Source organism: Diplotaxodon limnothrissa, linkage group LG9 (assembly GCF_057381915.1).
Source record: "Diplotaxodon limnothrissa isolate DT_005_m linkage group LG9, D_limnothrissa_male_GT1.1, whole genome shotgun sequence".
NCBI lineage: Eukaryota > Metazoa > Chordata > Actinopteri > Cichliformes > Cichlidae > Diplotaxodon > Diplotaxodon limnothrissa.
The window spans coordinates 13732901-13746614 of NC_140604.1; the positions used below are offsets into that span (position 1 = coordinate 13732901).

General features: G+C 42.0%; 1 protein-coding gene across 3 annotated transcripts in view; it reads left to right on the plus strand.

Annotated features, from left to right (window-relative positions):
* Positions 1-689: 689 nt before the first annotated feature.
* The window catches only part of LOC146625307 (disco-interacting protein 2 homolog C-like), a 47244-nt gene continuing 34219 nt past the window's right edge, over positions 690-13714 (plus strand). The window contains exons 1-8 of one of the 3 annotated variants that reach the window (XM_085361991.1): positions 690-794; positions 1485-1610; positions 4500-4790; positions 5145-5267; positions 6184-6330; positions 8152-8271; positions 9994-10191; positions 12275-12366. In XM_085361991.1, the coding sequence (XP_085218117.1) occupies positions 692-794; positions 1485-1610; positions 4500-4790; positions 5145-5267; positions 6184-6330; positions 8152-8271; positions 9994-10191; positions 12275-12366 (1200 nt within the window). In that variant the 5' untranslated portion in view covers positions 690-691. Of the gene's footprint in view, positions 795-1484; positions 1611-4499; positions 4791-5144; positions 5268-6174; positions 6331-8151; positions 8272-9993; positions 10192-12274; positions 12367-13714 lie in introns of all 3 variants that reach the window. The other 2 variants (XM_085361993.1, XM_085361994.1) reach the window with 2 other exon arrangements.

The window sequence follows — 13714 nt, forward strand, 5'->3', positions numbered from 1 at the left end:
ACTCAGAAGGGTTATGAGAAGAAGAGGTCCAAGCTGGTCAGGGCATATGTTCCACATGCTGGAGGTAATTTAGCAACCTCTGACTCCCCCACACACTCCCCACGCCGCGAAAATATTCCCATACCGCTAGTAGAGAATCGATCTGGTATCATGACAAATACAGTGGCAATGATACTGTACTCGACTCTATCGATTCAGTCTTCAGCCGCCGCCATTAGTGAATGTAGGTTAGGACTCCCTAGAGCTCAGCTTGGGCCTGCTCCTCTTTATCTGAACGTGCTGCAGTCGCTGTCTTCAAACACACACACACGCCCTACAGGCTCTCCTGCAGCTAAAACACACACACACATATGTGTCACCCAATCTGGTTTATCCTTATCGTATATCGGATGATTTAGCAATAACGGCTCACTGGATACTGAGGGATGTTCTATCAGAGAGCAGAGAAGCAACTGCCACATTTTTCGAATTATTATTTTTTTTACCTTCTTTTTCTTTATCAATTCTTTCATTTTAAGATGCCAGAAAAATCTAATTTTTCTGCTGAGTCAGATCATCTCCATGTTTATTTTTCTTTGTTGGCCCTCCTATCTTTTGCTTTTGTCAAACGTATTTGTGCACGTGTGTGTATGTCTGTGTCTCTCTATATATGTATGCATCTGTCGCTGCTTGTCTGCTTGCCTCTGTAGGTATGGAGGGGCCAATGTCTCACCGGGCCCCCCTCGGCCCTCCCTCTGCGGCCCGTTTCCACCGACGGAGAACCTCCGGCACCAGAGACGAGCGCTACAGATCAGGTACGGAAACTACAGCTGCATAAACACCACCATCGGATCACTGAGGCTTCTTATATAGTGTCCATATTCACCTCCTCTTCATTTTCTCTCATATTTCCTCTTCCAGCAGTGGATACTCGTATTAAACAAGGTGAAAGCTTCAGATATAATGAAATCAGCGTATGTACAAGTAATCCCTGTGAGCCTAGTTCAGTATTCTTAGTATAAGATGAAGAAGGATTGTGTAGTATGCAAAGCTACTATAGCAGAGGCCAAGAATAAAAATACAGAGCTGGTAATGAACAGAATACATTCCACTTTAAATGCATTAAGAAAAAATGAATTCATAAAGCAGTGTAACCATGTTACTGCACACACTTGGCATTCAGTACTTATGATTAGAAAAACAGAAGTATATCAGATCGCGCTGCTGGCACTGTGGTAGTTAAAATGAACTTGTTGCTCTTTACTGTGAATTGAAGGATGATTACAGTCTGGCTTTATTCATGTATAAACTGTAATTTTCAGTTAATACATTACAGGGACTTGCAGTGTAATCAAAATGGATGGGACTTCAGCGGGTTTGTTTGTTGGAAAAGACATAGATGGAGGGGACGGTGCACTTTTTCCACTTTCATTTTTTAGGATAACTTTCTCCCTCCTCCTTTGCATGAATGAGCCTGTTTACCTGTCTCTCTCTCTCTCACTCAGACGTCCACACTGAGGCGGTGCAGGCTGTGTTGGCGCGACACGTTGAGAGGAAGGTGGCGGTGCCCATGCCCTCCAAGAGACGCTCGCTGGTGGTGCAGACCTCCATGGATGCATACACGCCTCCAGGTGACGACACACAGACTGAGACACACACCTGTATTTGTCCTCCATGTATTTTTCTGATTGAGATGTGAAAAAATGAGACAACATATACTTGTGACGGTGGATTAAAACATTAAAACTGCAAGCTATAACAAAATACGTCAATAAAGTAGAGATAAAATATGACAAACTAGAAAAAACCCCAAAGTAAAATATAATAAGGGAGCTCAGTAATTTAACTTATAAACAGAATGTGTGAAAGTGGCTGCGTAAAGTTACACGACTTAACAATATTGAACTAAGAATAGCTCAGTGGTTCAGTTTAACAGGTCATGTGATCTTCTGATGTGCACTTTTGAGCAGGAGATTAGAAGCAGCTAAGCGTTGGATTGTTTTTTCATGTCTTTAAAATAGTGTTTAGTTTAAAGAAAAAAGTACCCAGAAGGTGCACACACTCATACACACACTCATACACACACATGCTGTGGTTATCTCCGCTGAAATGGGTTGCACTAAGCCGAAAATTTGACCCCGGAGAGGCAGGCCCGAGCCCAGACGGGATTATGTTGTAATGCCGTGTCTCTGCTTTCTCAGACGTTTTCCATTCTGACAGAAACACACTCATCTCTCCAAAAAACTGCAAACATGCACATTTCCTGAGGCGCTGATGGTTTTACAGTGAAAACAAACCACAGACAGATGTAACGTTGCACGCAGTCAGCTACTGTAAATGCGATCTGCCATCAGAAAAAGGAAAAACACCGATTAGTAGCTGACTATTCTGCGTATTTGCAACTGCAAAAAACATGGACGAAGGGGGAAAGTCGGAGCTGACCTTTACCTCAAATATGAGCTCATTAGATTGAACATAATTGGAGTTGACGGTATAATTTTGCTGCTGATTGGATTTTAATGGAGAAAATGTAATAACTTTGTTCACTGCCAATTTGCTTTTTAACCTTTGAGAAAATTCTTAAGCGATCCCGACATCACCCCAAAGGCTCGTCTTACTCATGAGCCTCAGTGGTCGACACGGGACACTTACTTGCTTCCTGTTATAGGAAAGTCAGAGCGGAAACTGAATCCCCATGTTATGTTTACTGCTCCTCCGTGTTCACACAATGAACTCGTTTAAAGAAGTAAATTCAGCCTTTTTCCTAAAGTGCAGCCCAAAGCCAGTTTTACCTAAATTGGTTCTCGTGGTTGTTACTACCTTAGCTGACTAATTATTGACATTTTCAGCTCTAGAGCCTGCTGTGTCGCCCAAAGCTCATCAAACTTCAGTGGTGAACAGAATTAATCATGGTCTCCAGGCTTTTTCTGAACCATTGTAATACTGACTGGAGACAATTGTCTTAAAAACACTCAATTCAGATCTGTTTCTTATTACCAGGCTCAGATGTGGATCAGTAGTCATGGATTAAATGCCACGCTGGGTATAAATGAAGGGATGTGGGGTGGCACAGGAGTGGGACCTCAAACAAGGGAGGCGAGCAAGCCCACAGGAAATCAGAATGTTTGATCAGAAATAAATCCAGCGTAGAAAATTGGTGTAAAACACGATTTTCAGGCGCATGTGCAGCCACACGGGTTAGGTGAAAAATAATATGCATCAAGAGATTTGTATGCTTCTAGTTTTTCTTTTGCATAAATAGATATGTATAGATATATTCTATTTATCCAAAAAGTCGGAAAATTACTATGTAAAAACAGCCAAAGCATGAAAAACAACCCAGCTCAAAATGACCTTAATGTGACCCAAAAAGGAGCTTTGTGAAATGGAAAAAAGTGCAGGGCTCATTGTATCAAGACCTAAATATAAATACAGGAAGAAGACAAAGTGCCTACTGGTTCAGTAAATGTTGTATGAGGTGGTTTGGGGTATAACCATAGTCTTTCTTCACAAGCACAGTTATGTGGATTATCTCTGTGTTAGCTGAATTCAAACTGAATGATGAAAAAACAATTCCCTTGGCGAGTAATATAGACACATTCCACAGCTGCAGTTCAATAATCAGGCCAGAAAAACATGACTTCACAGGAAAACGTCCACGATTACATCACTTCGAATAACAAAAACAGTGCAATTGCTGTACTTAGGTTAACATCCCGCGCTCACTGTGTTCCCTCTGGGTCTCGATTAGCTCTGAGCTCATCGTTGTCCAAATACATTCTCCATGATTATCGCTGGAACCTACAGTTTGTATTTCCCCCTCTTCGTTCTGAAGCCCTGCTAACTTCTCCGTAACTCACACATCTCGTAGTGTCATCAGCTAGTGTCATGAAGAACGTAATATCAAGAAAAACCACAAACAGACATGCAAAACTAAAAAGTTAGCAATTTCAACCTTGCATAAAACACATTGAGCAAAAACAACTTTATCGCGTTATTTCTTTACATTTAGCAGCACAAACTTGATGCAACACAACCTGTCCACTTTGGTCAGAGCTATTTCAAATCCCATAAACAAATGACTTAACCAGTTTCTTGCTAAGAAGAATTTTAATACCATTCTCATTCAAGCACTTAGTTAGGGCACGGTTAGCTTAGCGTAACAATAAGAAAGTGAGCCTCTAATTCACTAAATAAGATGTTTTATCTGATTATTTCTCTAGAAAAACAAAGAACCAAAAAGGATTAGAGCTGGGACATTAACACAAACTTTTCTCTTGAGCTAAATTGGATGCCGAGCTAACCTAGCAAACAAATGGCTCTGGCGTCATAGCAGTGTTTATCATTTAATTTAGTTGGAAGAAGCTAGTCTCCCAAACTGCTGAATTGTTTACTAATATTGTTTAAAGGTCTTAAATTGTGTTAGCACTCATTTCAGTTCCTGCTTATTTATTATTGTTAGTTTTATGCTGTGAAAGTTCTGTTATTAACATATAATGGTGGCTACTGACCCTCACTAGGTCTGTCCCCCCTGTGCTCAGACTCCTCGTCGGGCTCAGAGGAGGAGGCGGGGCCAGGTGACGACATGTCGGGCATGGAGCACTGGATGAGCCGCCCTTCCCAACTAGGCCCCGCCCACCTAGGCTCCACCTCCTCCTCGTCCTCGTCCACGCAGAGCGGAGGCAGCGGTAATGCCGGACGGCTAGCCGACTCGCTGGCGCACATGCACATCTCGCACCTGGCGCACGCGCACCTGGCGCACCTGGGCCAGTCGCACCACCAGCAGAGCCACCTGTCACAGTCGCACCACGGTAAGACTTCAGTCCTCTCGTGCATTTTTCCTAATACAGCTCCAGCATTTTGAATTTTCACCTGTGTCTTTTAATAAAGGTGATTCCTAAAATGAGGAAATTCATATAATTTTTATTATAGTTTAACCCAATGATTATTACTGATAAAGCATTTGGTCTACAAAGAGTGAAAACAAGGTAAAAGAGATCAAAGAAGTCAGTTTTCATTTTCTGACACAACTGAGGTTGTAACAAGGAGGACTAGAATTTCGTGGGTCTTGCAGTACCGTTATGGCCCAATAGGAGTGCAGCCCAAGAGTCTTTGCAGTAATACACAGTATTTGACTGTGATACAGCTGTTTATTGCTCCTTCAGGTATCGGCCACCTGTCTCTGAAGAGGAAGGGAGCGCTTAGTATAGCAGAGAACGGCGGCTCTCTGCGACGGTCCTGTGAGTTTGGCTCCGACATGCTGTGGCCTCCGCCGCTGGAGTCAGAGGGTAGGTTTCACCTTTTTCAGAGTCTCTGAAGATGCAGAATGCCTGCAGAATGCCTTAGTGAGTATAAACAATCAAAATAATGCAGCCTTTAATCACCATTCATGATAAGACATGATAGGTGGTAACCCCAACCTTGAGTTTGGAGAAAGGCAGAATGTGTGTGAATGTGTGATGTGAACAGTTTAAAATTACACAGAATGACTCGGGGGAACTGTTTAAGTAAAGGTTAGGGTTACATTTAGAGTTGGAGTCACCACGGATGGCCGAATAGACCTCAGCAGGTTAAGAGAAGAAATGTCAGCTATTCCCAAAACAGTATGTGGACATTAAATCGTTTTCTTATCAATTTCCGTTTTTAAAACCTTTGAAAATGCACTAAATCACTCCATAAAATGTGGAAGAAGACTGTGAGGTATTGACTCAAGTCGACTTGATGCTTAGCTGCAATTTTGTGTAATACCAGTGAGTCAATGCAACTTCTCTTTAGAAAATAGGTTTGGCTGAAAAGAAATATATAAAGCTAAACAGCTGCATATCTTGAAAAAGACTGCACACATGTGCTGGTAAAATGCTGCCCCCTGGTGGTAAAAGGTTTAGTTTAATTCTGTACAGGATAGCTACAAAGTGCACCTTTAATATGACCAAAAATGTCTGTTGTTATTGATGTTTGGAGAAGAAGTTTTCCGTTGAAAGCTTTACACTTGTGATGTTTTGAAGCGCAGCTATTCCAGACCCTGCTGACTCCTGTGTTTGTCAGGGCTGTGACCCAAATCAGCAGTGAAACAAGATGACCATCAGAACGTGTCTAATTGCCCGTGGACTCTATAACACACGGCACTTGACAAACAGAGCAGTGATAAAGGTGAACAGTGAGTCACCGCTGTCTGTTTCAGCTCTCTCTCCATCTGCCTCACAGAGAACCACTCGGCCCCGCCGGACGTGACGGGATACTCGTCGGACTCGTCCCACTCCCACACTGAGCGTCACCACATGGCCAATATGGGAACCATTGCCAGGAACACGCAGAAATACGGCAACGCGGAGCGCATGGAGACAGGCGATGGTAGGAGTCACCGCCAACGTCACACCTTTAGCCAGCTCCCAGCTGGAGCCTCTGAATAAAAATACTGGAGACCGTCTGATAAAAATAGCAACTCTTTAATCAGGAAGTGAGCTCAAATTGGACCAGTGCCTCAGAGAACTGGCCAATTACACGGTTTGTGTTGATGTCAGTCCCTTGGAAGACAGATTGGACTTTTTTACCATTTATTTTTCTAAGCAGAGCTGACAGAGCACCTTTGTTGTTCTTTCTTCAGCATGTTTCACAATCACACAGTCAGTTAGAGAGCTGAGAGCTCCTCAGAATAATCACAGGCTGTGGTCCACTTAGCAGAGCCTTGTGCCAAAAATACAGAGTTTCTAATTCAGTGCCTTAAAGGGAAGCCAATCTGCAAATTTCCATCTTCATACATTTATTATTGGCTTGTACTTGATTAGTATTTTATTATTTACAGTCCAAATTAATCCATATTTATCATGTACCAGGCTCTTGGTGCAGCACCCAAGTTCATCTTCTGTCAGAAACAACCTGCTTTAGCTCCTCCCTCTTTAAGCCAGCTTTCCTCAGACCCGTGTGCTCGAGATGACCTTATAAGGGATATTCTCACATGACATCATACAGAGCCAGGAGTCTAAAAAACTGTTGAAATGCAATGTTTAGACTGTAGATTGTACAAATGTTGCAGTGCTTCAAGCCTGCATTCTGTTTAATAGACCCAGAGGGGGGACGCCTCCAGGTCCAAAAGTACCATATTTCACTAACCTTGAATGGTTAATGGTTTACGTTGGCTAGAAATGTGTTCCCCTCGTGGTTAAAAATCGAGGCCCTCTTGCTTCTTATATTAAATCCTCCATTAGGAACCTTGGTGTTACAGTTGATCCAGCTCTGACGCTGGACACACACGTTAAATCTTTGGTTCGCTCTTGTTTTTACCATTTAAGAAATTGCTGAGTCCCATTGTGTCACGTTCTGAATTGGAAATGATTATTCATGTTTTTGTTTCATCTCGCTTAGACTATTGTAATTCCTTGTTTAAGGTTTAAGTAATGCCTCCCTTGAATGAATGCAGGGTGTTCAAAATGCTGCTGCTAGGCTTCTGATAAAGCATCACAAATACTCCCCTGCTGATTCAACTGCATTGGCTCCCTGTCAAGTTCAGGGTCCAATTTAAGATCATAATCATGACTTATAGGGCCCTGCACGGTGTAGCTCCAACTTACATAAGTGATCTTCTTCTTCCTTATCACCCCAGCAGGTCCCTGAGGTCTTGTGACCAGGGGTTGCTGGTTGTCCAGCATACAGGGTTAAAAACAAAAGGTGACAGAGTGTTTGTATCAGTGCTCTCAGACTCTGGAGCTCGCTCCCTTTGAGTTGGAGATCTGTGGACTCAGTCATGTCTTTTAAAAAGCAGTTAAAAACGCATCTGTTTAAACTCGCTTTTGGTTGATTTTGTTTTGTTTGAGATTTTAATGTCTGTTTTCTGCCTCTGTAAAGCACTTTGTGATTTTATCTTGAAAGGTGCTATATAAATAAAATTTTACTTTACTTACTTTACTTTACATCATTTATATACAGTCTGTGGTTTAAAACATTCTGAAGCTTGAACTGTTTGCTTACAGGACTGACAAATTCTTTATTTCTCTCTCATATATAAAAGAACGTCAGAAGAAAAGCAGGATCGTTCATTCAGTATTTGTCCAGGGTTTACATCACAGGCAGCATTTTAGTCTCAGTCTTTGCAACACATCATGTAACACTGGAGGTTTATTTTAGTTTTCATGATCGTCTTGTAAGCTGTTCACATCACCACTTTCCTTTTTGCAGGTGTTCCGGTCAGCAGTCGCGTGTCGGCTAAGATCCAGCAGCTGGTGAACACGCTGAAGCAGCCTCGCAGACCTCCACTCCGAGAGTTCTTTGTTGATGACTTTGATGAGCTTTTAGAAGGTAAAAACAGTCTTTCTGTTCATTTTAAAAAACTATCCCCAAGTGATTCATTTAATAAATCACTTTAATAAACACATAATGAGCTTTGCTACAGGTCAGTGTGCAAAATCAGCTTTTTCAAAGAAACACAGCTCAGTGCTGAGGTGGCATTCATGCATGCAAATAAATGAACTGTGAATGTTAATTTTGCAGGTCTCAAGAAATTTTGGAAAAAGCTGAACGTCGTGTAAGCTGGTTAAGTCCCAGAAATTGCAGTTCCTTCAATGACCACTCAAGGCAGGATCCATGTGGGAGTAAATTCCCATAGACTCCCATGTTAAAAACATTACAGCAGAAATAAACCTGTTGGCAGCTGACAATAAGAAACAACATTAGTCAGTGTAGCTAATTTTCTCCTTCATAAAAATTGCATGGGGCTGAAAATGTTTTTAAACAAACCATTTTAAATTTTATTAGCACTTAAAAGTTATGCAGTATTATAGGCCACACTGATTTTTGCAGAACAGTGCGCCCTCAGGCAGGTTTGTGCTGGTCCTGTGTGGTTCATAGCACTAACATAACATGTAATATGTCTCAAATTCATAACACGTGGTAAGCAAAGTTCTTCTCTTAGTATCTTATTCCATCAACCCCAACTGTTGGCGGCAAATGGCGTCCCGTCCCTGAGCCTGGTTCTGCCAGAGGTTTCTTCCTGTTAAACGGGAGTTTATCCTTCCCAGTGTCGCCAAGCGCATGCTCAAACAGGGATGTGCTCTTCTCTCTATTATTTTAGGGTCTCTACCTTACCTCTACAATATAAAGACCCTAGGTAAACAAGTGTGCTAGCCTTAGCACTCCAGCCTTTTATGGTCCACCCTGACTCCAGAAACATCAAGCTGTGAACAGACATTAGACTGAATTTTGACGCTTCCAAACAGAGTGGACCATAAACTTTGTGCAGATCAATAATCATCTGCTACCCTTTAAAAAGCTCTTTCTTTGAATTAGTTCATGACAGTTAAAGAACTTTCAGAATTTAAAAAAAATGGGAAATGCAGTCAGATTTTTAGTTTTAGTTAATAATAATGAATAAAATAATACAGGAAGATGCTGGGCAGTGGTAACCAATGTGACCAAAATCTTCATTAATGCTGAGAACAACACTCACGTCCATGTAAAGAACTGTCTTCATGTGGACACTCCAAGTCATGGGAAAGGTTCATATAGAGCACAGATGTGTTGTTAAAGAGTTAAAATTGTAAACGTACTGAAATATTTCCTGCTCTTTGCTCGCCTCTCTCCATCTGGGAGTGTTTTCTCTCTGTTTCTTCGACTCTCTGGGAAACTCATACTTTTGTCCAGTTTTGTGGTCTTTTAAATCATAACCTGGAGTCATTTGACAGTGTGTTGTAAACATGTGTGTTATAATCATACAACAAAATTTTGAGCTTGGGATTGATGTAGCGGTTAAAACTTCCAATTGACTCTAATTCTATTTTTTATGGCACTGGCTGAAGATTGAATCCAGTCAAATCCCTCCCCACTGCTGCCTCGCTCTCAGCCTCTCTGCAGTCTGAACTCAATATTAAAAGAGATAAAAGATTGTTCACGTCCCCCTCAGTACATCTGTGTTCATAAAAGTTGTTTATGTGTTTTTTTTTCACGGCCACACTTGAAATCAAATAAACAGTAAAAGTTTGTGAGCTGTGCACTCATGAAACTCTCGGCCTCATCCTGTTACAGTCCAGCAACCCGACCCTAACCAGCCTCGGCCGGAGGGGGCGGAGATGATGCCAGTGCGAGGAGAGCCGCTGGGGGTGGTCACTAACTGGCCTCCTTCTCTGGAGGCGGCTCTCCAACGCTGGGGAACCATCTCCCCGAAAGCCCCCTGCCTCACCAGCCTGGACACAGCAGGGAAGCCCCTCTATGTGCTCACATATGGTAACCACACACTTAGTGCTCACTCATTCATGTCCACCAGAGCTACAGTTGGATAAATGTTTTGCTAGTTCAAGAATTTAAAAATGCACAGACATGCATGCTGGTTAGGCTGAATATGATTCACACCAGGGGTGATGTACGGCCGGCCGTATGTTGCACACTCCTGATCTTTATATTTATAATTCTTAACTTGTTTCATCTGCTGCTCACTACAAACAAGAACAAGCATTACATTTGGACTCTTAACTGTATTTTCATAACTTTTCCAGCTCTTCCTGCTGATAAAAACCTCTCTCATGGCTATTCATCTTTCTTTGTCACAGCAGCTTTGTCACAGTTAAATATGTGACTTCTTCACAATGACTGAAAGGGGAGTTTAACTGGTCCGGCCTGCTTAAGATCAAAGTGGGCTGTATGTGGCCCGCAATGTAAAATGAATTTGACACCCCGGCTCTGACGCTGTCTGGAGTGGCCCTGCTGTCAGACCAGTAAATACATTTGGGGCTATTTGGCGTCTGTTCTTGTTTGGTTACGGTTAATTTGCCATTTGTCAACTTGTCAACAACTCCGGTGACACCTTAACCCCATTCGCACATACAGAGGGTGATAGACTGAAGTCTGCTGACAGAGAGAAGCTAGTGCAACCAGAAATCGGTGAAAAGGGACCTAAATGTGCCTAAATAAACTTAATATAATATTTTAATTTTATTATTTTAATCTCTGAAACAAACTGCATGAAAGTGAAGTTGTTATTAAACCACTGCTTCACTTTTTTACTAAAGAGAAGAGGAGTGTGTCATGCAGGAAAGTGGTGGAACAACACAAGATAAACCATCCACAGAAGCATCTGGTGGTTTTGTTGGCCCCTCTGTGTCCCCCTGTCTCTGGTGTCTGTGATGGTTATTTATCTTTTTGGTTACTTTGAAGGTTTCTTCACTTCCTGCTCAGTATCCCGCCCACCCTCATTAGTTTCACCTGGTCTCCTTTTCAATCACCGCCTGTTGTGTGCATATGCAGTCCCCTCTTTCCTCTTTTCTTTATGAGATCATTTGTTTGCCCTCTGTTGGTCTGCCTCTTCATGATTCCTCTTTTAAGAGTCATGTTGGGTTTTTGATTTGATTTCGTTTGATTTCTTTTGGTTTTAGCAAAAAAGGGGACAAAAAAGTTTGAACTCTTCTGTTACAGCTCTCATAGCAAAATAAATCCCCCTAAAATATATATATATATATATATATATATATATATAAATGAAAATCCATCAGAACAGACACATCTTAAGTACTAATTACACATGAATAGTTATGTCCATGACTCTGTTATAAAGCTCTTTTATTGCCTGACCTTTCTTTTCATTTTTTCATTCATTTTTTGTATTAATTAAACAACATCATGAGTCCTTTTTTCCTAATTGACACTCGGTCATCACAACATTGAGAACCTCTGATGTAGACTATAATGAGACACTCCCTGAGACTAACACACATAATGACCAGACCGGGCCATTAAAACCAGCAGCCTAATGATCCTGTGGGTCCTGCTGTGAACTGGGCTTCTCCTCGATGCTTGATCGGATTGGGATCTGGGGATTTTCTTAGGACCCGGGATCTCGACAACTTAAAGCTTTTTTTTGCTGTTTCTCAAGTCGGTCCCGACCAATTTTTCATTGTGTTTGCAGCTTCTGTAACAGTATATGACAAGGCTGCACAGGGAAATCACATTATGCAAAAGAAGTAGCGGCATTTTTTGAATATTCTATCTTTAATAAACTCAGAGCTGAAAGTGTGCAGGAATGTACCCTCCCCCCACCATTTTTACATGATTTCCTCTTTCCTGTGCACCTGTCCACCAACTGTGCGTTAGACACTTGCTTTTAAGTATAATCCATCCATTCTCCAGACGTCAGTAGTGACCTCTCCTGACTGCTGAAAGCTCTTAAATGTCATCACTTCAGACAGTTTTTTTCCTCTCTTATCGACTGAATTGCCTCAAAATAGAAGTGCAAGAACACACAAACACAATCTCAGTCTCTCTCCCTCCCCCTCCCTCAATCGCACCCTCATATCCTGTGTCCCACTCCCTGCAGGGAAGCTGTGGTCTCGCAGCATCAAGCTTGCCTACAACATCCTCCACAAACTGGGCAGCAAGCAGGAGCCCATGGTGCGACCGGGCGATCGGGTGAGTCACACTCGCCCACCACTGCAGCTCTCACTTTTCACTTTTTTCTTTTTGTTTGTGCTCACTTCACTCCAACCCTTTGATACTTTGTTCAGCCAAGTTAGCTTTTTTTAATTTTAAATCTATTAAAACAGATAATTATATATTTGCTGGTATATTTATGATGATATGCAGTTTTTATTATTTATTTGACCAAACAATGTCTCTATAATAAAGCTCCTGTTGTATTCCCTTGAGAATGAAGGGGATACTTCACTGAGATACTGATACCACTGTAATGTCTGTAAGCAGAATATTGAGCTGCAGTCTGCAGCTTAGCACAGCGAGCAGAAGCAAATCTAACCTGACTCTGTTCAGCACAAAGAAAAAGCTTTTAAACCTGCACTTAAGGTGCTTTTGACCTCCTGTAGGTTTCTGTTCTGTTCAGAAAAATACATTTGCTGGAATAGCAGTAAAAGATTGCAAGAAGTACATCATCACATGCTTACAATTCCAGTTTGTCCGCTTTGCATATGCAGCTGATGCATATGCAAAGCGGACAGACCACCAGTGCCAGTTTCAATAAATGGGAGGTGCTCAAGCAGTGGAAATGACACCAAAGCAACGTGAGGCTGTTATCAACTTTTCATTAAAAAAAGCAGTACCAACAGCTCTCTGTGGAGTGGAACAGAAAATCCTCTAGAAAAAGTCGGGAGATGTGAGGCTGGTGTCGGGGTTAATGGAGCACATGTCACTGTGTGGCTAGCTCGCTGCTCTTCTTTCATTGAGTCATTCCTGGGGAGATTTTTATTAGGAAAAGCATAATGGGTCTGAGAGGGTAGTGGTGCAAAGAATTTTGATATATCGAACAGTGATAAAAAAAATATGTGCAGCATAAATGTGAGAAACAGCAGCAGGATGCATAATACAGAAGTGTGTGTGCTGTTCAGCTGTGGCAAAAAGAAGGGCTGTTGTTACGTTTGATAGAGAACAGAAGGGATGATTTCTTAAAGTGTTCTTAAATAAAAGGAGTATTGATCCCCAGCACTAAAGTCTATCATAGCCTCAGTTCAGCCTTCCACAGTGCGGGAAGATCAACTGATTTCAGTGCCAGGCCACGTCAGCTGAAATTCTTCTACATCTCATATTGTTCGTGGTTTTTTCAAGCAGCTGTAGACCTCCTACAGCTGCTGTGCATTTGAAAGCTCCTCCTGTTCGCACAGTTTCTGACTTAATCAGTGTCATAACTACTCTCACTGATGGCCGACTGCTCTGTGCTGCGGTCTTGGATCACCCTCTGCCCTTAACTGCTCTCAGATAGTTGAGCACACTTGATGCCAGCTCTGCCTGCCCGTCACAGTTTATACTG